Source organism: Vipera ursinii (assembly GCF_947247035.1).
Source record: "Vipera ursinii genome assembly, chromosome: 2".
Taxonomy (NCBI): Eukaryota; Metazoa; Chordata; class Lepidosauria; order Squamata; family Viperidae; genus Vipera; species Vipera ursinii.
In genome coordinates this window covers 188,253,854-188,276,770 of record NC_139513.1, presented here as the reverse complement: position 1 = coordinate 188,276,770, position 22,917 = coordinate 188,253,854, and the positions used below count along the sequence as shown (strand labels likewise).

Sequence of the window (22,917 nt, the reverse complement as noted above, 5' to 3'; positions counted from 1 at the left end):
TGGTATTCCTTTTTAATTATCTTTATTAAATTGGAAAGGGAAGAACCAATATTTTTTGGATAGTACCTGGAACTGTTTTAAATTATGTTGAATACTATCCCTAAGTGTGTTTTAGATAATTTTTGTGAATATTATTTATGTTGTAATATTTTATTATTTTATTGCATAATGCTTAGATATTGTTAAATTAACATACAACTGCTAGAAAATCCAACCAGCAAAACAGAGGTCTTTTGCTGGAGGGAAATGGTTTTCTTTTAAAAATAATTTACCCTATAGGCCTATCTAAAAATAACATACTATTTGAGTCAGACACAAACAACTTCCTGTTATATTCCACTTAAACCCGTGTTAAGAAGGAAAGGCATGGAGAAATAACCTCCAACAAAAATGGTCAAAATAGAAAAACATCTTATTGCAAAACATCAGTAGTTGGGTTAACATCTGGGACAGCTGAATACCTTAATCTGATGGAAATAGTTCATTTGGCTCTTGATAACCATGTACCAGGATGGAAACAATTGCCCTAAGATCCCCCATCTAAACAAGTGCCCAATACACAGTGTATTAATGTATCCAGCCTTTCTTGGGCCAGCATGGCTGTCTTGCCTAAAATGTGTCCCTTCTACTACTGTTAATTTTAGAAGCCAGAGGATGCTTCTGATGGTTTGAAAAGATCCTGTCTCTCTCTCCTATTTAGCCAGCTTGCTTTTTGTTGTTGTTATTCTTGGCTTGGAGAAATATCCTTGGAAGGAGCACTTCCAGAACGTATTTGGGCTGTATTTAAAGGTTACTGATTTAAACAACTCCCACATGAGAAAATTTGAGCACAGTATAAATAATGTTCCCTTTGTCACCAGTTGGACCAGATGGTATCTCAGATTCTTTACAGAACTGAAGTAACAAGGATGTCCACCAGGGAAGGGAAAATGACAAAATATTATTGAACTCATCACATTAATTGCTATGAATTACATACTTGCATTAGACATCAGAATGCAAGTACTATAATTTTATTGATATATTAAATTTGGAGACCACCCATCTCCCTCATGGAGCACCTCTGGGCAATGTACAATACAAGACATCAAAGTTTTTATGGTATTTGCATTGTGTCACTACACGATTCTTGGACCTATCAGTTTGCTGTAGAATAGATAATTACATCTTACAATATGGTATTTGTATCACCAAATCCTAAAATAAATATTATGTGCAGGGAGAAAAGCAACTACTATTCAGATTTCTAGGAGGAAGATGTCAGAACTATCCTGACTACAAAACTGATGTCATTTCTGCCTATTCTTCCATTTTGTACCAAGAAAAAAAAATACAAATGTCTTGATGCGCCTGTGATACATTCTTGCTCTAGGGCCTGCTTACCCTGGATGATGATTTGGATTCTGTGCCAAGGAACAAGATTCCTGTCTTCTGAGCTACAGGATAAGAACAGCGTACGATGCTTCACAGTGAAATTTGCTGTGTGGAGCAGTCAGAACAGAGCACCAAGTACACATTGGAAAGAAGCATCTTTGAAACAATTCCCATAGAGAGAAAACTGAACACTGCAAAAATCATGTCCTCAACATTAGATCTATAGTATAATGCATTACATTGAAACTAATCAAACTGGGGTATTCATAGGCTCTCTGTGGCCTTTCTTCACTTTTTTCACTTCACTTTCTTATAATGGATAAGGTTTATACCCAGCACTGTAGTTTCTTAGTTTGTAATTTACCAAATGCACATGGAATGATTCCCCTTTTGGCTACAGTGGAACCTTGGTATTCAATTGCTTTGAAACCCATTGAATTTGGTACTCAATGCATTTTGACACAAATTTTTTGTCCCAGTACTCATGTCTGTTTGGTATTCAATGCACAAGCTAGAACTTGTCGGGGTCAGTTGCCTTGTGACTCACTATATTATTCCTTATGGCAGAGGTCCCCAATCATTTGGGCACCAGGGACCCAAAAGGAGAGAGGTTTTTCCACAGACTACAGGGGGCAAGGTTTTGTGTGCTGCCTGCATCCTGTGGATGGGGTTTTCCTTGTTTGTACGGACCAGTTGCTGGCATGCCACCGCCTGGTACTGGTCCACGGACCTGGGGTTGGGGACCCCTGCCTTATGGGAGAAATTTGTTTGGTACTTGTGTTTGATACACATCATGCCCCCCAGAACCAATAAACAATGAGCACCAAGGTTCTACTGTACTTGTGTTGTGTTGCTTGATTAGTCAGAAATACTTTATACAGTACTGAAATATTGCAGAGATTCTTATATAAAACATTTTGCAACTGTTGCATTTACTACATAAAATGATAGTAACTCATTCTTTTTGTACTGAAGACACCATCCCGTTTTTCCCTATAGTTCTTTAGACAATGTGAACAGTGCAACCTGCCTCGTTTTCAGAGGGAGGATGGTACACTTCTTTGTACAAAACATACTTTCCCTGCTCAGCTGGAAGGTGCTTTTCCTGTCCATGAGACTGTCATATGCATTATAACATTTCTTTATACTTAGATGTTTGGTTCTCCGACAGGTAATCCAGTATTACAATGTTATTTACCTTGCTAATCATCTATCACTATTGCCAGTGGTGAATTATCTTCTGATAATCTACAATCTCTTCATCTGCTGTTAATTTAAGCTTGTGCAAAATAACTGTTACGTGGCCAAGACGGAAAAGATCCAATCTTCTACCCTATTGTTTAATCCCAGAACTATGTTCAGAGGATGCTGTGTAGATATTTGTGCCATCCTTTGCTAAATTTAAAGCATGTCTCAGTATTATCAATATGAATTGCTTAAAGATGTTTGTTAACCTTTAACTATATTTGGACTTTCTCCTAATGATTATTTGGCAGCTAATAACACAGCCCAATTGTCTTCACTTTGGTTAAAAAAATACTAAACACTGGAATTCTGCATCTGCTTTTCCAGGGTCTCTAGGTTAAACCTGCTGTATATTTAAAGGAAATCTAAGAATAAAGGAGACTTTTTTTTCCATCCAGAGATCTTTTATGCATGCCTGATTGAGATCTGGGTGGTGCTTTGCATCTGATTCCAAAAGGGTGTGAGTGTCCTAATGTAGCATTTCAGCAAAGGAAACATCTCTCTTCCAAAGCATGCTTTGGGTTAGTGTTTTTCAAACCTAACAACTTTTAAATGTCTAAACGTCAACTCCCAGAATTTCCAGTTAGGATCTTAAAGTTGCCATATTTGAAAAACACTGCTCTAGGTCTCTTTTTGGAATCAAGCCAAAGCATTACACAGCCCAAATACACTGTACTCCAAGTCATTTTCTAAAAATGTAGCAGCCCCAAATGTATTTTCCTATCCCTAAACTAGTTGCTGATCAATAGATCTGAAAATTACCAGCAAACTACTGTCTTTGCATAGCAATCAAAGCGATGCTCTGACCCACGATTTACAACATTCTATGTTGTGTCCAAGAATCAGCCTGGCTATTTTTTATTTTTTTTATTTTAATTCCATTTATATCCCGCCCTTCTCCGAAGACTCAGGGCGGCTTACAAGTTTCTCACTATGGCTGAGCAGGTGGACAAACGAAATTGGAACAAATTAGTGGGAAACCACAGACAGAATTGCTGGACATTTTAGTTGTTTGCCTTCTTAAAAATTACAATCTTAAATTTGGGTATTTAAATGTAAGATAATTTGTTTTGCTTTTTGTTTTTCCTGCAGGGGAAGAATTACAAAACACAAGCAGAACACAAAATGATAATGCACAAACTGTACATGTTTAAAAATAAAATACTATTTTGTTTATATCTATACAATGTTTACAATCAATATAATTTTACATTTAATAAAAATCTGAGAATTTTTTTAAAAATCAATGTTGCAGGTATTTACATACAAATGCATTCAACTTGTAAAAAGATGTCCAAATAAAAAAACCTTATTTACAATAATAAACTTTCCTTACAAGTTTATCTTCAAGATCTTGAAAATTTCTGGGGGACCTTAAGTAGTGGATGGAATATTATAGAATGCACAACAACATACATTCTTAATTTGCTGAAAAATGTAGCACAATCATCATACATTTCTTAATTTCAAAACAAGAGGGAGTTTAGATCATTCTTCTAGGTGCACAAGGAAACTGCCACGAGGGACAGCAGCAAAAGAAGAAAGGTATGACAGTAGGATATACACCTGTAGGCTACTGTGCTGTGTGACAGCAAGTTTTCTTTATCTGTTCCCATTAAGAGAGAAAGGTTTGACTACCTACACCCAACAGAAACTCTAAGGTATTATATACATACATCCCACATGATCTATACCTTCCATGTTTTCAACTGGTTCAGCCACTATTGCGCCCTATAGCATCTTGGCAATAAGAAAAGATCAATTACTCATACATCCAAAAATTGGCATCCAATGCTTTATGTGCTTCTCTAGCATATGAGAAGCTTCAAATCACATCAGTGTCAATAAGATAATTTGTATTAAAGTTAGAATCCTGGAATAGTTTAAGATAAGATTCTTCAAAGTAAAGTTTTCTTCATTCCCCCTTTTTTAACTGAAGGGCACTATTACCTGAAATAAGAAAAAAAAATAGGATTTGCAGAGTGCATGGAATCTCATTAGGGAGCTGATGCTCTTTTGCTAAGCACAATCCGTTAATAATCAAAACTAAGGTAATTTATCTGCAATAGCACTTTTACCACTGTAAGCAATATATTGAAAATATATTTCCCCATGAAAATACACTTGAAAAATTGTAGAAATAAGTCTATGCTGACATCTACCAAAAATTCTAACAAGAAATACTGATAAATGCTCAGAAAGTAGCTATTGGTTTTTATGAATACATAGTGAAAGTCTGAATACTTTAATCTATTGTCATAAAGTTTTTACACAAACCAATATGCAGAATATCATATCCTTCAATCAAGGGTTCCTTTGTTGTACAATTGACTCAATGAAAGGGAATACAGGTTCTCCTATTAATTAAATACCCTGCCATTTACTTGCATTTTCTTTTCATCCGTGCATCAGACTCTTCCAATACATTTTCAGGAAAAACTTTAATACTGCACTCAGAAATCATAAACACTCATTATTGCATAGAAAAATTCTTCAAGAAACTGATTTCCTCTGCTGGTCAATATATTTTTGTCCAATTCTTCACTTCCGACTGTTTCACTACTTGTTATGCATTTAAATTGGTTAAGAAGAGCACCTGTTTTTTTCCCCAGTCCTTGGAGTATGATTATAGGAAATTGTTTTCTGTAAACAGCTGCATAGCCATCTAATAAGAGGGAGGAAAAGAAAGTAAAACAATCTGGCCCTTTTTGTATGAACTCTTTGATCTGTTAGCACGTTCTGCAAAATCTCTAACCCAGTAAAAACTGGAAATACAGGGGAATACATTTAAGAGCAAATATTTCTCGCCACTCATTGTAGGAAGACTTTCTTTATTCCTGCTATCAAAAACAAAGGTTCTGCCTCAAATTGGGCTGCTCTAGAAAAGTCATCTCTGTGTGGTTTCACATTACAAATAATACAGTAAGATAGTTGTAAGATACAACTATCAGATGGCCATACAGCTTATGAATATTCATCCTACTGTATTGTATTTATTCTTTTGGTTAACCCAGGGGTCTTCAAACTTGGCCCTTTGATGACTCGTGGACTTCAACTCCCAGAATTCCTCAGCCAGTCTGGCTGAGGAATTCTGGGAGTTGAAGTCCACGAGTCATCAAAGGGCCAAGTCTGAAGACTCCTGGGTTAACCAATTCAGAATTCTCTCAGCTTTTTCCCTCACAAGAGTTAGCGTGTCCTGGAACACTCAATACGCTGAAGACATTAAGTCAGAGCTTAATCCTAAAGCATAGCTATATATTTTCAGTTACTTCAGCTTAGTGCTTTGCTAAATTCTAAGAAATGATACTAATATCCCCATTTTAGAATCACGTTGTATGTTATCTCCCAAAGGAGACAGGCCAATGATTGAAACTCTTGCTTTGCAGGACCTTATAAAAAGAAACAGAAACAAAGAATTAGCAGTTTATCAGAATAATACCTTAGACAATGATGTACAGATTTTTGTCATCAGCTGTGTGGAGAAACAAATAGAAATAGTGTTTTAAAGAAATCAAAGTGGTGTACTAAAATGTATGTTTTGATCTTGACAGAAATATTCTCTCGTTCCCTGACTCAAGTGTTTTGGAATGCTAAATCAACTATGGGGTGTGTGTGACTATTTCCATTCTCATACCATCAAGACCACCATTCCACTAAACACCACGTGATTCTTTTTTTCCTCTCATCTTAATTCCTCTGACTTGACAAAAGTATGTTTATGTATGTAATCAGTTTGCCTACGGACTACTATAACTCCTGTTCATTTTTATAGCCTCATATATCGATATTACTAGTTTCCTATTACTAGAGGAAATTCAAAATAATAAATGTAAAAAAAGGGGAGGTGGGGAGAGAAAATCTCTTAAGAGGGTTTAAAAAAAACAATACCTGAGAAAGCACACAGTATATTAATCAGTGGTAAAAAGAATGAATTCTATACTGAGTGGGAAGAAATTACTATATTACTACTACTATTCCTGCCAACCAGAAATCTTGAAAATGAAGCAATGTTTCCATACAGTTTCATAGAGGTCATCAGAAACTAAGCATGGCATTAAGTTGAAACTGAAGAATTTATAGCATAGAGATGTTTATACCAATTTTTAAAAGCAATCTAAATTTTCTCCATGTATCTTGTGAAAAATGTTACTTTCCAAGGATTATAAATGCAGTTCTTCAGTTTGTTTCCCTAGTCCCATTTTTCATAGACATGGTAACAACAGAAGGGTGAAGAGTGTCACATTATCATAAGCTGCTGAAACAGGTTAAACTTTTAACAACTAGTTTGCATTTAGAGATGCATAATTTAGCAATCTTTTTATGTATAAGCCCAAGAATAACCTGCGAATAAACCATTCCAGAGTGATTGTTATAAATGGTCTTTTTACAAATGATAAATATGCATTACATATATAAAAATGGGCATTCAAAAAAATTCATTCCCTTCCCATTCTTTTCACACAGCTGAATTGCAGTCATGACCTAGAATATGGCTTATATTATGGGCAGGCCGGTTTGATGATTGTTTCAAAGAATCAGAACCAGATGTATTGGCTATTGAGAGCAGTGGTGAGATTGCTGATGCATCTGAAGGAAGAGCTGTAGCTATTTCTGGGAATAAAGAAGTCAAATTAAAATTGGACAAGTGTGATGAATTGGCCATGTGCATTGGAGGCATATCTGTCAAAAGGGGAAAGCTTGGCTGAGCAAAACCAACTGGTCTGGGGGGTGACAAAATAGAACCAAATCGATTGTTTAAACCTCCACCATTTGGCTTCTCTGTACTTGGATTAGAAAACATTTGGTTAGAAAAATAAGGAATTGAAATGTCATTAGACAGGGAGGGATGTGCAGGAGAATACGGTGGATAGAAAGATGGCAATGTATTTTGAGGGTCAACTGGAATCAGTGCTGCTGTTCGGGTAGCGTTGGCTTGAGTTACTGGTGGAATAAATGATGTGTTAGCGTTTACTGGGGGATTCATTCCACTTTCTGGAATAAAAGGAAATCCAAAATTTTGAGACAAAGTGTGCTGATCAGCAGCTGTGCTGTCATGAGACACATGTGGCCCTTCGGGCATGAATCGTACAATGCTGCCCCTTTTTTCAAGGGTAGGCTGCTGTCGTCCAAGGATCATTCCTCCACCAGCAGATAAAGGGAGCTGAGGAAGAGAAGGTTCAAACACGTTCCCATGTCTCTGATTTGCAGAACGATTCCTTTCAGACGGGCGAATTTTAGAGCCACTGTTATCCTGCAAAGGATGTCTCGATCGATCAGCGGCTGAAGAATTGGTTTGCCGAACAGATGGAGGAACCTGGTCAGCATTCCCACGAGAGACTGGTGCATAGTGAAGAGGACGTGTAGCTCCATGTACATTGCTAGAAGCTGAGGCATTTATGTGACCTTTTGTTCCATGGCTCTCTGTTATTCTCATGGAATTAGATTTCTGGATAGAAATATTGGGACTTGAGTTACGGCCCTGAATATCTCCAGAAGAACTTGAGAAGGGAATAGTTAAAGCATTGTTCCTACCATTAATAGTACCAAGAGACATATCACAACTTTCTCTGTTCTGGTCATCACCTTCTCTCCGAATATGAATAATTTCTCTTGCTGGGGCACAATTATAGTCCACATTTGAGGAACTGGCACACTGTGGATTTCTCTGATGATCTGAAATTGGTCTTTGGTTTCCATTAGCTTGATCTCCAAGATGAGGAATAAGTAAACTTTGCATGAATCCTTGGTGGCATGTATTCTCATTGTCTCTTCGGGGAGGGAGAGGATTTCCTGCTGAAAGGCTTTGAACTGGTTGATAAGACAACCTCTTTTGTCTGTCTATTGGTGGTCCAGCATTTTGGGCAAGTCGAAAACTCTGTGTCTGCATACCCCTGAGAGAGTTACTTATTTCATTACTTCTTGAAGATTGCACATCAAAATTACCTGTAGTCTGTTGATTAATGGCATTCATCTTGAATGTCTGACACTCAGGAAGCCTTTGAATATCTGATCCAAGTGGATGATCTACAGATACATGACTTTGTGTATTATGAATTACTAGTTCTTTATTCCTAGATACATCGGCATAGTTTCTCATCTCAAGATGATCTGAAACTTTGAAGCTCTGCATGGATACTCCAAGCCTGTGTTCTGAATTAGATGAAGACTTCCCAATAAGTGCCTCTGCAGAGTAACTACTAACTCTATTTCTTTCTTGCCTATGAGGGAGACAGGGAACATCTGGTCTGGTGACAATACTAGGTTGAGACACTATCTGCTGCTCCAAAGCCCTAGAGGTCAACAGTCTATGCATCTGACTATGTCCTGAGACATGTTCAGAAGGAACTCCAGAACCTGGTTGTCTGCTGCCCACATCTGTTGACTGCTGATGTAGAACGTCCTGACCTGGATGGGTCCGTGGATGGCTATGAGTTCTACTCAAAGCAGGATTCTCACAATTCTTCTCAGGCTGGGAAGAAGGGTAATGCTGCTGCAACTGTTGAATCTGAGAGTGATGGGGATGTGGCTGGCTACTCTTTGACCGTGGCTGGTCATTTCCATGATGCTTCTGTTGTAAAGTAAGTGTGGTGGGCTGAGTGGCTTGAATGAGGCTTCTCTTTTTCTGCAGCTGTGCCTCTTGATGCAATATTCGTTGCCGATGGGCAATATGGGCTTGAGAATGTATAGAGCTTTCTGCAGGAGAAATATAATGCTGAAGTTGATACAATTGATGCCTTTCTCTTAGCTGTCCAGCCTGCTGTTGCTGTGGTTTTATGTATGGGTGATTTGCCTGAAGATGAGCCATGCCTTGAGAGAGAGCATGTTGGATAGGCTGCAAATGTTGTCCTGCTTGATCTAAGATCAGCGGATGAGAATTACATTGAACTTCAGCTTGCCTTGAAGTAGGTGACACAAAATTGCTGGCTTGAAATAACCTGTTATGGCCATTGGTATGTCCTTGACTACTCACTGATACTGCAAGATTAGATGAGTTGGGGGGGATCTGATTCACACGGATTTGATTTTGATCCTCATCAGCTGTTTGATTCAACAGAGCCATGTCTTCGAGTTGTAGAGGTGCTGTCTGGCAATGTTTCTGCCTCTTTGATGCAGAAAGCATGTGATCATCTTGAACAGAACGCTTGGCTGATTCTTTGCGGCTTTCTTGTCTTTGCTGCTTTAAATGTGGTTCACATATCTGTGGACCTTGCATCGTGCTAGTCTGAAGAGCAGATAACTGTTCTGAAGGATACTCTGGCATCAACCTTGGAGAATGTCTTGGAGACTGAGTCATATATGAATTAGCAGACACAGATGGAGTCCCAGATACAGAAACAGCTGTTTGATCTGAAGATGATGGTACTCCTGAGCAGCTTACTGGAGGATGTATGATGCAGGTTGGATGTATGAGATTATTCACACTCAAGCTTGAGGTGCTTGAGGGTTGTGGACTAGGAATCTGCAAAGCTGTATCAGACATTTCCAGACCAATAGAACAACTTTTCTCTGTAGACAACTCAATGTTTATTTGCACTGAACTCTGGGTACTGAAATTGTTTGGCCCCGTTTCCATGTTTTTAATTGAATGGGCTTTGAATGGTTGGTCTCTTCCTAAAGATGCTACTTTACTACCCTTGGAAACAGAGCTTCCTGACACTGTTCCTGTATTTTTTGCAAGAGTCTCTTGGTCAAAAATTGCTCTTGCAGCCAGTGCTACAATATCTGTTTGCTCTGAAAATGTGCAGGTGCTATGTGTGTTCACCAAAGTGTTGCTAGAAACGTTTCCCCTACATGTATCTGGCAACATGGATGCAACAGAAAAGCCACAACTGCTAGCTGAACTAGTTGACATAGGGGAGTCTACTTGCCTATTAGCAGTGATCGCTTCCTGGTCAGAGGTGCAAGAATTAGACGGTGTGAGATTTTCTTCTTCAGCATTTATCAGCAAGAGTTCTTGTTTCCTTCCCAAATTATCATTTGAGTTAATATTTGATTTTGTGCTTTGGATACAAAAACTGGGGTGCTCTACTTGGACTGAAAAGGATTTTTGTACATCTCCTACTTTATTAAACTCTGAGAACATTTTGGTTAGGCCCTGTTCTTCTAATAAATCTGAGGCTTGCATTACTATGGAACAATTTTGTTCCATCCTGCAGATCTCTGAGACCTCTGTTCTGGGAACATTTTCCGCATCTGTTTCTCTATTTGACACTGACGTCTCAGAAATTTGAGAAATTGTCACGTGAGAATCCGAAGAAGGGGGCAGTAAAGGACTGGTGGATATACATTTGGACAATTCTGATAACTTAGAATTTGCTGTTGAGTTGGCTTGAGATTGACATATTTGAAGAGGTGGAGAAGCACAGACTTTGGAAATCCCAGGAACTACCTCAAATTGACCCAATAAGGATGATTCAAGGGACAATGATCTAGGCACTCCAGCTGTATTCAGGTCAGGTGTCAGGGTAGATTCCATGTTCTGTTCAGTTCTCAGTCTATCTTTGGGATGAGGATCAGAAGCATTTGGTGTTATTCTACAGTTTGCCTGTGGTACAGCTAAGCACTGCAAAACAACAGGCATATTTTCAAGCAATATGTCACTTCCTGAATGTTCAGAAGCAGGTACCACATTTCTATCATTTTTTTTGCATTCTTTGTCAGGATCTACTTGACACGCAAGGTTGTTGCTGGCTACTGAAGTTTTCTTAGTACTTGAATTTTTATTAGACCACTTTGAATCCAAACCAGCAACTTTGGGTGGAGAAATGTCTAGTGACGTTGAAGTACCGGTTAATCTAGAATTCTCAGCAGCTGAAGAGGAAGGTATTGTCACTGTTAGCAAAGCAGGAGTTATTGGTGTGGTTTGGCTACTCACAGTTTTGGGGTTGGTAGATTGATTGCCAGACACTTGTTGACAGCTTTGGCCAGCCATCTGTGATATACTTTGATTGAGGTTAGCTAAAGCACCAAATGCATTGAGGGCAATGTTGGTATTTGGATCTTCACTGGTAGTAGGTTGAATAATTTGCATAGGGTTTTGATCTGAATCTCCAGAACAGGATTTCATAGGCTTTAATGCAAACAACTGTCCATTTAAAGAAATGGTCTGTGGAAGCTTTGGGTTAGACATTGAAACAGAAAATGTTTGTGTCAGGCAAGAAGATGTTGAAGAGGAGGGCCTTGGTAAAATATGAACAAGATGTTTCCCACCAAACATATGAGGGCCAGAGGCACTTTGTATAAGATTGCCAGCATTTGTTCCATTCACAGGCATTTTAACAACTGATGGTGTTGAGAAAAAAGAGAGAGGATTTGGATTAGCAGTTTGTATTATTACAATCTGTTGACTAACGGTCTGATTTGGAAGTTCAGATCTCAGCACTGGAGGACAGGAATTAGCATTAGGAGGCTGAAGAATTACAATGTTCTGATTAATAGGTGATGTATTAATAGGGGAGGTCATTGGCTGAGATACTTGAATCACTTGCATGGCTGGATTCAGGGGAAGCAGGCTGCTTGTAATTTGCGCTCTAGTTTGTGTCTTACTAATTAGTGGCTGAATAGGTAAAGATGGATAGGAAGGCAAGGTAACAACCAATTGGTCAGCTGGGTGTTCATCTGGAATTAGAGGGTTATTTAAACCAGCAGCATTGGCCAGAATCTTGTTTGGAGTGGAAGCTACAATACTAGCACCATTAATTGGCTCATTTAGAAGGGCTGTCATTATGTTGGATGGAGTATGATTTAGAGGCTGGACAGTGCTTCCTGCTAGCTGCAATGTAGTCCATGTGGTTTGGGTATTTCCAGCTGAAGTGATTCTCATAAGATTACCAATGCTTTTTGACTCTGGAATGCCAACACCTGAAGAACTAGGAAAAGGCCATTTCTCTACACTAGTAGCAGGCACTATATTCAGTTCTGTTACAGCCTTTGGGGCCTCTCCTTCTGGAGCTCTACCATCTAGGGTTTTGAAGACCTTTTCTGTGGATGCCTTTCCACCAATAGATGCAGCACAGGTTGGGTCAGCTGCAGAAGATACACAGCTTCCTAGAGACCTATGTCTTGAACCCACTTCTGGTGGTATATTTGCTTGTTGACAATGAAACATATCTACACTAACATTGGAAGAAAGGCTGGTGCTTAGTACACTTGCTTTCTCAATCAGCTTCAAACTCCCTTGATTATTTTTAGATTTGGAGATGTCATTCTCATCTTGTGATGAAATCTGTTTTCCACTCTGCAGTCTTACTAGCTGTGAGGTATTCACAGAACTGGCAGCACTCGTACAGATAGACGTGCCCTGCTTGTTCTCAGAGGTAGATTGCTCAAGAGTTTTTTTGTCTGCATTTGGTAGGCCTGATACTAATGATGAAACTGAAGTCTGAATACCTGATTTGATTGCTGTTGAATAAATACTAGAAATGGTTGCAGGAGTGTTGCAAGTCCTCTGGACAGGAACAACATTAGCTGTCTGTTTCTGTAAATTATGTCCTATATTAAAAGTTATTCCTTGGACAGATGCCCCCTGGTTACTTCCACCAAACTGGTTGCCATTGGAATATACAATGATATTCTTTTGCAGTTGATCATTGGGTATAACAACAGAAATATTTGTATTTTTCAGATTTTCTTTCTTCTTCTGCATCTGATCATTCGGAATTACAATTGAAACATTTGAATTTTTAAGATTCCCTTTCCAATGGATGGTAGGATCATCATAAAGGCAAATGTCATTCGCTTTCAATAATGCTATGTAGCGTCCATTTTCTTTCTGGAGTTCATCCAATTGCTTCCGGAGTTTTTTTATTTCTTCAGCTGCAGAGAAAATTGTAAGATGTTAATGCTAATTAGAAAAATCACAGAAAAATCTAGTTGATCAAGGGGTTGATTTCATTTGGCTAAGGCCTGTCCCTGCTATGTGAAATTGGGCTTGTATGCATTCTGTCTAATCCAGTACCTCATTCCTGATTTAATGTGTGAAAAAGTGCAGGTGTAGATGCCCTCTTAAAAAGGAACTATTTCGGTTGTTTTTATTATTACTATTCAAATTCATATTGGACTTTCCTATTGAAAAAAATAGGAAAAAATGCTAGAGGATAATCATTGGTAGATTCTAATAAAAGAAACTATTGATTCTATTCCTGACATATAATATGGGTAAAATATAGATTCTAATACAATGGGATGAATTTTAAAAATAATTAAATTATTCTTATTCTCAGCTATTAATTAGAGTTAGATTTGCTTTCCTATTTTTAACTACAAGTTGTCCTCAACTTGCGACCACAACTGAGCCCAAACTTTCTGTTGCTAAGTGAAAAAATTGTCAAGTTAGCTGTGCCCCATTTTACGACTTTTTATTTATTTATTTTATTTATATTTAAATTCATATACCGCCCTATTCCCGTAGGACTCAGGGCGGTTTACAGGGAAAATTAAAAGTTAAAATACATCATATACAATTAAAAACGCCACGTTAAGTGAATCACTGCAGTTCTTAAATTATTAACACGGTTGTTGAGTGAATCTGGCTTCCCCATTGACTTTGCTGTCAGAAGGTCACAAAAGAGGATCACATCACTCCAGGACATTGCAACCATCATAAATGTGAGTCAGTTGTCAAGCATACAAATGTAAATCATGTAATCATGGGGATGCTGCAACGCTCCTAAGTGTGAAAAATGGTCATAATTCATAAGTCACTATTTTCAGTGCTGTTGTAACTTTGGTCACTAAATAAATTGTTGTAAGTTGAGGACTACCTATGATTTTTTCATATAAAACCTTTTTTTTTCAAAAAAGCAACAATCCTAGCACATACCAAGGCAGATGTATTGAGAAGTAAAATGAGCCATAAAGGTTTGGAAGATCAGTGTTGAACTTGCTGGAAAGTTTTAATAATTGTTACAAAGTAAAGGAGAAACAGCATGAAACTTTATTTAAAATTGTGTATGCAATAAAAACAAGTGTGCCAATTTTATATTATGTTGAGAATAGTTAAAAGCTACATTTGCTAACTAAAGGTAAAGGTAAAGGTTCCCCCGCACATGCGTGCTAGTCGTTTCCAACTCTAGGGGCTGGTGCTCATCCCCATTTCAAAGCCGAAGCGCCAGTGCTTGTCCGAGAATGTCCCCGTGGTCATGTGGCTGGCATGACTAGACGCCAAAGGCGCACGGAATGCTGTTACCTTCCCACCGTAGTGGTCCCTATTTTTCTACTTGCATTTTTACATGCTTTCGAACTGCTAGGTTGGCAGAAGCTGGGACCAGTAACAGGCGCTCACTCTGTTATGCGGCACTCGGGATTCGACCCGCCAAACTGCCAACCTTCTGATCGACAAGCTCAGCGTCCTAACCCACTGAGCTACCGCGTCCCTTCATTTGCTAACTACTTTTATTAAATATAAACATAGATATACAGTAACAATAGAATATTTTAGAATATTTATCAGTGCTATAAATTGAAAGCTTACCACCTTGTAGAAACAGTGCTTTCTTCCTGAAGTAGAAATAGTTTGAAATAATTCAGTCACAGAAGAAAGATAGTACAGTACTTCATTTTGTTTGACGATGCTTCTGCAGCAGCCCCAGTTAAATAAGGAAAGATTATAACATGCCACATTCATAGAATAATCTATTCACCTTGTTCATTGTTTCCTCCATTCAACAGGAGTTCATCATTTTGCTTTTTCATTTCTGATATATATTTGTATGCTTGATCAAGAATCATGTTCTTACTCTGTAAAGGATACAGATTTTGAATTGATTTATAATGTCTAGAGGAAAAGTAACAAAATATTTAATCTAATAAAACTAATACTATCATCAACCCTTGCTAATAGATTACATAATGAAAAGCTTTCACACAAAAAATTTCCAGAAATTTTTCCATTGCTCTTTTGCTTAGTTTTTTTTATTCTAAAAAATATTACCTCCTATTGCAACTGATTTAGACAATTTCAAAATCATAATCAATTTCATCCAACTGCCACAGAATTTTGTTATATATTTTAAAAAGTTTGATAACCACTTGATGACAGAACTGCCAGTCACAATTGTAGTCACTAAACAAGCTCTATCTGTAATAAGATATTATATTTGATTGCATTTCATAATTAAAACTTTAGTATATTCCAATTTATTAACACCAAGTCCTGATTGTCTGAACAGGGGTATAAGAAGAATCAACTCTAAAGGCCATATAAAGCTGCTATTAACATAAGACCCTACTTGCCTGTTTCAATGCAGGGGAACATGGAATTAGCTCACCAATTCGGTTTATACCAGCATTGATTTTCTTCTTTCGATGCCTCTCCACTATAAAAAATAGGACACATTGTATGTATATTTATAATTACAGTTTGCTTAGAAATAATCACACTTTTCTGTTTTGATAGTCTTTGGTTTTCCATACTTAAAAGAATCATCTGGATCCCACCAATATTAAAGTTCCTTCCAATTGGGAAGCATGGTCAATTGAAGATGGATCTGTGAGAATGGAGCTGATGCAATGGAAAAAGGAGCTGTGAATGAATCAATTCCCTGAATTCCTCTTCAGAATAAAGAGAGGCCCTGGGATCCGCCATAGTACTTCATACAGATGCTCCCTGCAATGAGACTGTAAATCAGGTATCTCTGGTGGGTTTTAGAGCTCTGGATGCTAGAAGAATCTTTTTGTTCAAGCTATAGTTCAGAGCCTAGGTTTGCCGCTTTCTCTGGAAGTGACTTGTAAGCTGCTTTTTGAATATTAAGAATTTTCAGAAGGACAAGTTTTATTACGCTGGGTGATTTTCCTCAGCAAAAGTTTCATATAAGTCTAAGAGCTTAAATAAAATCAGAAATACGCAGCAAAATGGTGACTTCTGGTTTGCCATTGCGGCCGCAGCGGACGTTAGAAAGTGAGCTCCGTCTTCTGTGTTCAATTTCATTCCGCTGGGGACCCTGGAAAGGGTCAAAAGTCACCCTGTAGGGGTGAAGAGCAAGGAAGGGACCCCCACTTGATCGCGGGAGGGAGGCAGCCCTTCCGCTCGATCCGGGGCAACCCTCCAAACCGGTGGAGGAAAGACCGGCCATAGCAATATGGCTTGTGACTAAGCTGCAGACAGCTGAAGTCAAACTCACTATCAGGCACTTCTAAAGCAACGTGGATGAAACTGGGTGAGATCTGATCTTCTCTTTAAGATCCTAAGTATTTTCTTTTCCTGTAAAAGCTGCCCAAACTATCTTTTCCCCCATGAGAAGGAAGGGAATTTCTATCCCACCCTCTAAGAACAGCGGTGACTGAGTACTCAGGGGAGTTAAAGCACTAAAAGAACAATTTTAATCTAATTGGATTGATATGTTTCTGAAACCAGAAGTTTTCTTATTTTTACTGGAGACTTTTGTTTTTATCTACAAAAAAGAAATAAAACTGGAAAAAGGATTATAAAAATGTTGGACTTAAAAACTTTAAACGGCATCAGTGACATCTTGTGATGAAGTTTGGTATTAGAAGTTGTTATTGCCTAAAAGAGACTTGGCTTGAAGCCCAGACTTCAGATAAAACTCTTTCAACCTTGATAAGATACCACATGTGAGAAACTCAGCTGTAAAACGAACTTCTGGGCGGCATAATTGGTCTGCTTGAACTATGAATATAAACCTTTACTGACTTTCAGAGCTATTTTGGGGAAATTGCTTTCCTATTTCTTTATCTGAGGAACATTGGTTATTATATGAGATGATGAAATACATTGGACTATAAAACCTTACTTGACAAACGACTTCTACTATAAAAATTACCTATAAATACGTGAAATAGAGGTCTCATAACCTAGTTATAAAATTATTTTTAACATCTGATTTTAAAGTCCTCAACTTAACACACTATCAAGAGAATATGGATGAAGACCAGGAAAAGATCCTTTCCATGTTGAAAGCAATACATGAAACCATTCTTTCAGCTTGTGACAAAATAAGATGCAACATAAAAGAACAAGATGCCAGTTTAGATATACAAACCTAAATTTTGACTACAACCAAAGAACTAACAACACAGAAGATAACAGAAGAAGTGGAACAATCAAATACTAAGGCCTCAATTGACCAACAGATATAGTTAATGGAAAATCCAGAAAAGGGAGTGACAACACTGAAATTGGAAAAGACTTTCTATATAAATCAGAAGAAATTTGAGAAGAAAGAAGAACAGATTGAATTGAAGATAAACATATCAAGACAATCATGGGGAATTGGAATAATAGGGAGACGATCTAATGAACACAGATTAGCCTTTCCCAAAAAATGGCAACTTATTTTAAATAATATATATAATAATAGAGGGAGATCTATTTGATGATTTAAAAGCACTAACATGAAAAGCTAGTTGGCAAAGGAAGAAAGCCAGAATAAGACTGAAGAAAATTGGGGGTTTGATTTATTAGAGGGGATTTCATATTACTAATTAGAGGGTTAAAGGGAGAAGTTGAGATAAGGGGAATTTTGGTCATTAAAATGTTTGAAAATTAGTTGAAAATAAGGATTCTATTTTTTAATATTTAAAAATTAGACCCAAAAGAAAAAAATTATGAATATGTTTGATTTATTAACCCAGACAATATATATAATGGTTTTGATTTATTAAAGGGGGTACTGTATTATTAGATGATTTAATATAGTGGGAAATAGATAATTTTTATAAAATAGAACAAGATTATACTCAAATAGATAAGATGTGTATTTTGAATATTAGATTCTGTTACGAATTGAGATAAGGGAAACTTTGGTTACCTAAAGCCTGGAAATTATAAATATCAAATGTTAAATTTGAATATTGATGAGAAACTAAACATTGGGGAAAAACCAATAACAGGTCACTGATTGTCTATTGAATGTAAAAGTAATTAAGATATGTATAATCAAAAAATTTATTGATAAATGTAATAATGATGTTTTTACTTAGATGATATAAGAAATGTATTTGATGTTGTAACTTTAGATTTGTACTAAAGATTTTGGTATGTTATTGAACTATTAACCCAGCCACCAAGTTGCTTTTTAAATATCTAAATGTAAAATTAGAAAATTAATAAAATATTATTAAGAAAGAAATAATAATAATATTTTTAATTTTAATTTTAACTGGGTTTTAATTTTCTCAGGGTTCTATTTAATCTCTTTTAATTTGTTTTAACGTTTGTATTGACTGTTTTTTAAATGCCCTGTAAACCGCCCTGAGTCCTTCGGGAAAGGGCGGTATATAAATCTAAATAAAATAAATAAAAATAAATAAAATAAAACAGCAAAATGGTGATTAGAAAGTTGATTTTAGAGAATTTTTAAATAGGCTAAGAGGCCAGATTGACCATAATATTTAAGAATTAATTATAAGAATATTTCTTGTGGTTTGTTTAAGATCCTCTAAAAATATAAGATTTTGAATTTAAGTGTAATAAACCTTTCCCTTGGAAAATGTGGATTAGAGAAGAACATTCAAGGAGACCTCAAAGTCTGGTTACTAGAGGTAGTCAGAAAGAACTAAAGATTATAACTAAGGTACAGACACACTAATATAGAACGGCAGAAGGTAGAATTCAAGGATAATTGGCAACAGTGTACTCAGAATTTTCCTTTGAGATTACTTGTGAATATATAAACAGGTTCAAAAAAAGAGATAGAAAAGGACAGAACTCAGAATTAGGCTGTTAGAACTTCCAGTTTGGTGTCATGAAGAGATGGGGAAAAGAAAGAATCCATATATACCTGTGTATATATATGGATTTTAACTCAGAAGAGTGACTTGGACAACCTTGTTATTTTAGACTTACAAAAAACAAGTGTCTTAATTATGAAGGAGTTCCTGAGAAAAGATAAAGACAAAATGTTTCTAAAACATTACTTAAAAGGAATGGATGTCTTTTAAATGTAAAAAGATTTATAAAGTTCGCTTATTGATCAAAGTTAAAACAGGTATTAATGGTTTTTTTACTATGACTGAATGATGAAGCTTTAAAAATTTGTTTATAGATAACATAGAAAAGATTTTTCATTCAGTAAAATTGAAGCAAAGTGTTAAATTTGCAAAGGAGATGTTTAGAGCAGGGGTCCTGGACCCCCAGTTCATGGCTCAGTGCCAGGCTGCAATCCACTGGGAACCAGGCCACGGAAGTGGTGGGCGTGCACATGTGTGAAGTTGCATTTAAGAAAGTGGCACTTGCATTTGTGTGAAACCATCCTCTCTCCCCCCATTTCCACCAGTCCACCAAGCCAGAAAGGTTTGGGACCACTATCTTAGTGGATATGATAAGAAATTGATTTGTGGAACATTGGGATTAAATTTTAATTTGTTGTTTCTGGTAGTTCTTAATGGATTTTTCTGATTAACTTTAGAAGAGGAGGCTTTAAGATCTGTTTACAGATATAAGATATGGGATGACAAGATGTGTGTGTGTGTGTGTGTGTGTAAATATTTCTGGTAACTCTTAATGTTAGGTTTTATTTGCTAATAAAAGATGAGATGGGATGAAAAGATTGTAGCTTGAAATCTTAGAGGTGATAAGTTATTGAAATTTTACTTGTCACGATGAAGAGGAAGTCTCACATACTCACGCACAAACATTTTGTTCTGTGGGAAGAATCCAGAGAAAAGAAATATTTTGGGGAATAATAAAAAGGCAGAATTTATTTCCCCAAAGGAATAATGGAGATGATTTTTAAAAGGGTAGAAACGTCTACACACACACACACACACACACACACACACACACACACAACTCAGCAGAAACCAGCTTTTAGAAATTCAGATGTAATAATCCATTCAGGAAGGTTGGAGCCCTCAGCTAGAAGCTAAAGAGATCAGAAAGACAAAGACTTAAAATCTACATAACCCACCCAAACTCTAAGACAGGACATAATAGGATAAACCCACCACCATCAGAATACCAGAAAGGCATACTCAGACTCAGGTCAAAGTACATGACACAGGAAACAGGAAAAGGAAATAACCTCAAGAGCCCCAGAAGGTATAAAACCCCACTCCCTACATGTGCTCTCTTTTCTTCCAGAGGCATCTTTCTGTCTGGCTCTCCTCTTCAATAAACTACAAACTTCTTTCTAAAGGAGTCATGTTGTTTATTCCCGGCTTGGATTGGACCCTGATGAAGACTTTTCCTTCAACAGTTCTTTTTGTATTTGTCTTAGTTCGTATTAGTTTATCTTTGTATTTTTAAACTTCAATAAAAATTATTATTAAAAATATTAAAATCTTACCTGCATTGTGAGTCTCACGGTTTTTCTTCCTGTTTAAAAAACATGAACTATTTATTGCTATTTAAAGTATTTTATTAAATCCATAAAATTTGTAAAACAATGTTCTTTTCTGACACCCCCCCCAGATATACAGTGAAGATTGTAGCATATTATTGATTAGCCTGTTTATTTTTAAACATAAGCACATATTGTATCACCAGTAGTGTAAACAAATATCACAGATATGAGGAACAGGGGAAACATTATAAATGTATATGTGATAGATTTTTTTGTGTACCAGAGCAGGGGATTATGTTACATGAATTTACAATATAGTTTTATACTTTCCTATAAATTTCTTTCACAAAAATAAGTTTAAAGAACATTTATCCTGCCAATGTTCCATATTTCCATACTCCAATGACATTTATTCTTAAGTGTGGATAGAACAGAAATCATGTACTGGACCTTGGAAAACCTTGCCATTGTAATGGCAGGAATGCAGTAATGTACTAGTAACTTGTGAGATTTGCCATTTCATTACTGTATTTCCCTTAGTACATTTTTCTTAAAGAAGGATGTCATGTGAAAAATGCTCTTTTATCCTAATAGATGCTACACCAAATAATTTATTTTTCAATTACTGTCCCTGCAAATCTATTAAAACGACTGTGTTTATGTACATGTACACAAACACCACATGATTGATTAACTGACCTAGGCTTATCTCCTCCAATCCCAAAGGACTCTGGGTTGCTTACATTTAGAAAGTATGAAACAATTTATAGCTTTATCTGCAATTACAAAAATATCTGCATTTGAAGAATAATCAAGCAGCAAAGAAGAACTCAGGGTGGAGGCTTGCTACTAGCAGTTCTAGGCCCGTTTTTAAAAAAATGCAACTGCTTTCCTAAAACTTAGCAAAATGAAAGCTAATCTAATTTTAGCCTCGTTTCAAAGGAGATGCTTTTGTATTCAGTCTTCTAAGAAATATAAGAAACTTCATATAAAAAAGAAAGGGCAATAACTTCTTATCACAGAAACATATTTCTCACATTTGCATGGGGTGGATGGAGAACATGAAGTATATTTTTGCACAAACCCCCACCCCCCTATATTTTACACTAAATTCCTGCTAAACCTTTTAACTAATAAATGGATTTGTTTGCTAGATTAAATTCTGGTATTACTGATACGTTTTTAAAGTGTAGTGGGTTAACACACACAAGACGATGCCAGGCAGTGAATTCAGCTCTTTATTTGTAGAGAAGAACCAGCAACAGAATGGGCTGCCTGTGCCCTTTATATACTCTGGCTGCTGAGCTGATAGCCAATCAATTTAACTAGGCTTTCCCGCTGAAAACTGAGCCACGCCTTGCGGCAGTTATGTACAGCCCCTTCTAGCTGTCATCTGTTAAGCTATTGCTTAATACAATACACACTCCAATACACAGCACCCCTTCCCTCTTAAGAATGAACAATACAACAATATAATACAACTATATATACATTTTTTCCGGACAATATGTTGGTTCTTATGGTTGCACATAGTCTTTGAGGTAAGCCGGTGGCCTGTGATTCCTAGCAGATCTTCTCAGAGGCTCGCCCCTGTCCTGAGCCGATGAGTCAGCGGGTGCCTCTGCTCTGTCCTCACCCAGTGTACCACCCCCAGTTCCCAGCTCATTGTGAGCTCCCTGTGCCGGTTGTTGCCCGGGTTGAACAGTTCTTTCTGGCCATAGATCCAGTTCCCCCCTTGCGTTCGGCTGGTGATCATACGGAATCGTGGGTGGTACTGACAAGTGTTCCTCATGTTAGTTGCTGGCTGGCAGTCTTTCAGAAACTCGTGACCTGATCTGATCAATGTGTCTTCTTATTTGTCGACCCCCCTCCACCCCTATAATGTAAGACAACGGCCCCGTTCTGTCAACCACCACCCCCGGGATCCATACATGTCCAGGCCCATAGTTCCTTGCCCATACCAAGTCGCCTGTGTGTAGTTCCCTAGGGGGGTTGGATCGATCCGACTCTGCAGCCACTCTGTCGGGGTGCAGTCTGTTTAGCTTGGTGATAAGCC

The 22,917-nt window shown here is 37.2% G+C and overlaps 2 protein-coding genes across 8 annotated transcripts in view; one reads left to right on the top strand and one right to left on the bottom strand.

The window, feature by feature from the left end:
- The window catches only part of SIDT1 (SID1 transmembrane family member 1), a 79,089-nt gene extending 74,630 nt beyond the window's left edge, over positions 1-4,459 (top strand). For 2 of the 4 annotated variants that reach the window (XM_083351871.1, XM_083351870.1), the window contains one exon: positions 3,712-4,459. In XM_083351871.1, coding sequence (XP_083207997.1) covers positions 3,712-3,921 — 210 coding nt within the window. In that variant the 3' untranslated portion in view covers positions 3,922-4,459. Of the gene's footprint in view, positions 1-1,372 lie in introns of all 4 variants that reach the window. The other 2 variants (XM_083351873.1, XM_083351872.1) reach the window with 2 other exon arrangements.
- Positions 4,460-5,057: 598 nt separating this feature from the next.
- Positions 5,058-22,917, bottom strand: part of USF3 (upstream transcription factor family member 3) — a 39,541-nt gene continuing 21,681 nt past the window's right edge. For 2 of the 4 annotated variants that reach the window (XR_014491112.1, XR_014491113.1), the window contains exons 3-7: positions 20,865-20,893; positions 15,853-15,935; positions 15,261-15,357; positions 5,757-13,434; positions 5,068-5,617 (exon numbers count right to left, since the gene is read on the bottom strand). Coding sequence is in view for 1 of the 4 variants with exons in the window: in XM_083351849.1 (XP_083207975.1) it covers positions 7,076-13,434; positions 15,261-15,357; positions 15,853-15,935; positions 20,865-20,893 (6,568 nt within the window). In the remaining 3 variants the exon portion in view is untranslated. Of the gene's footprint in view, positions 13,435-15,260; positions 15,358-15,852; positions 15,936-20,864; positions 20,894-22,917 lie in introns of all 4 variants that reach the window. The other 2 variants (XR_014491111.1, XM_083351849.1) reach the window with 2 other exon arrangements.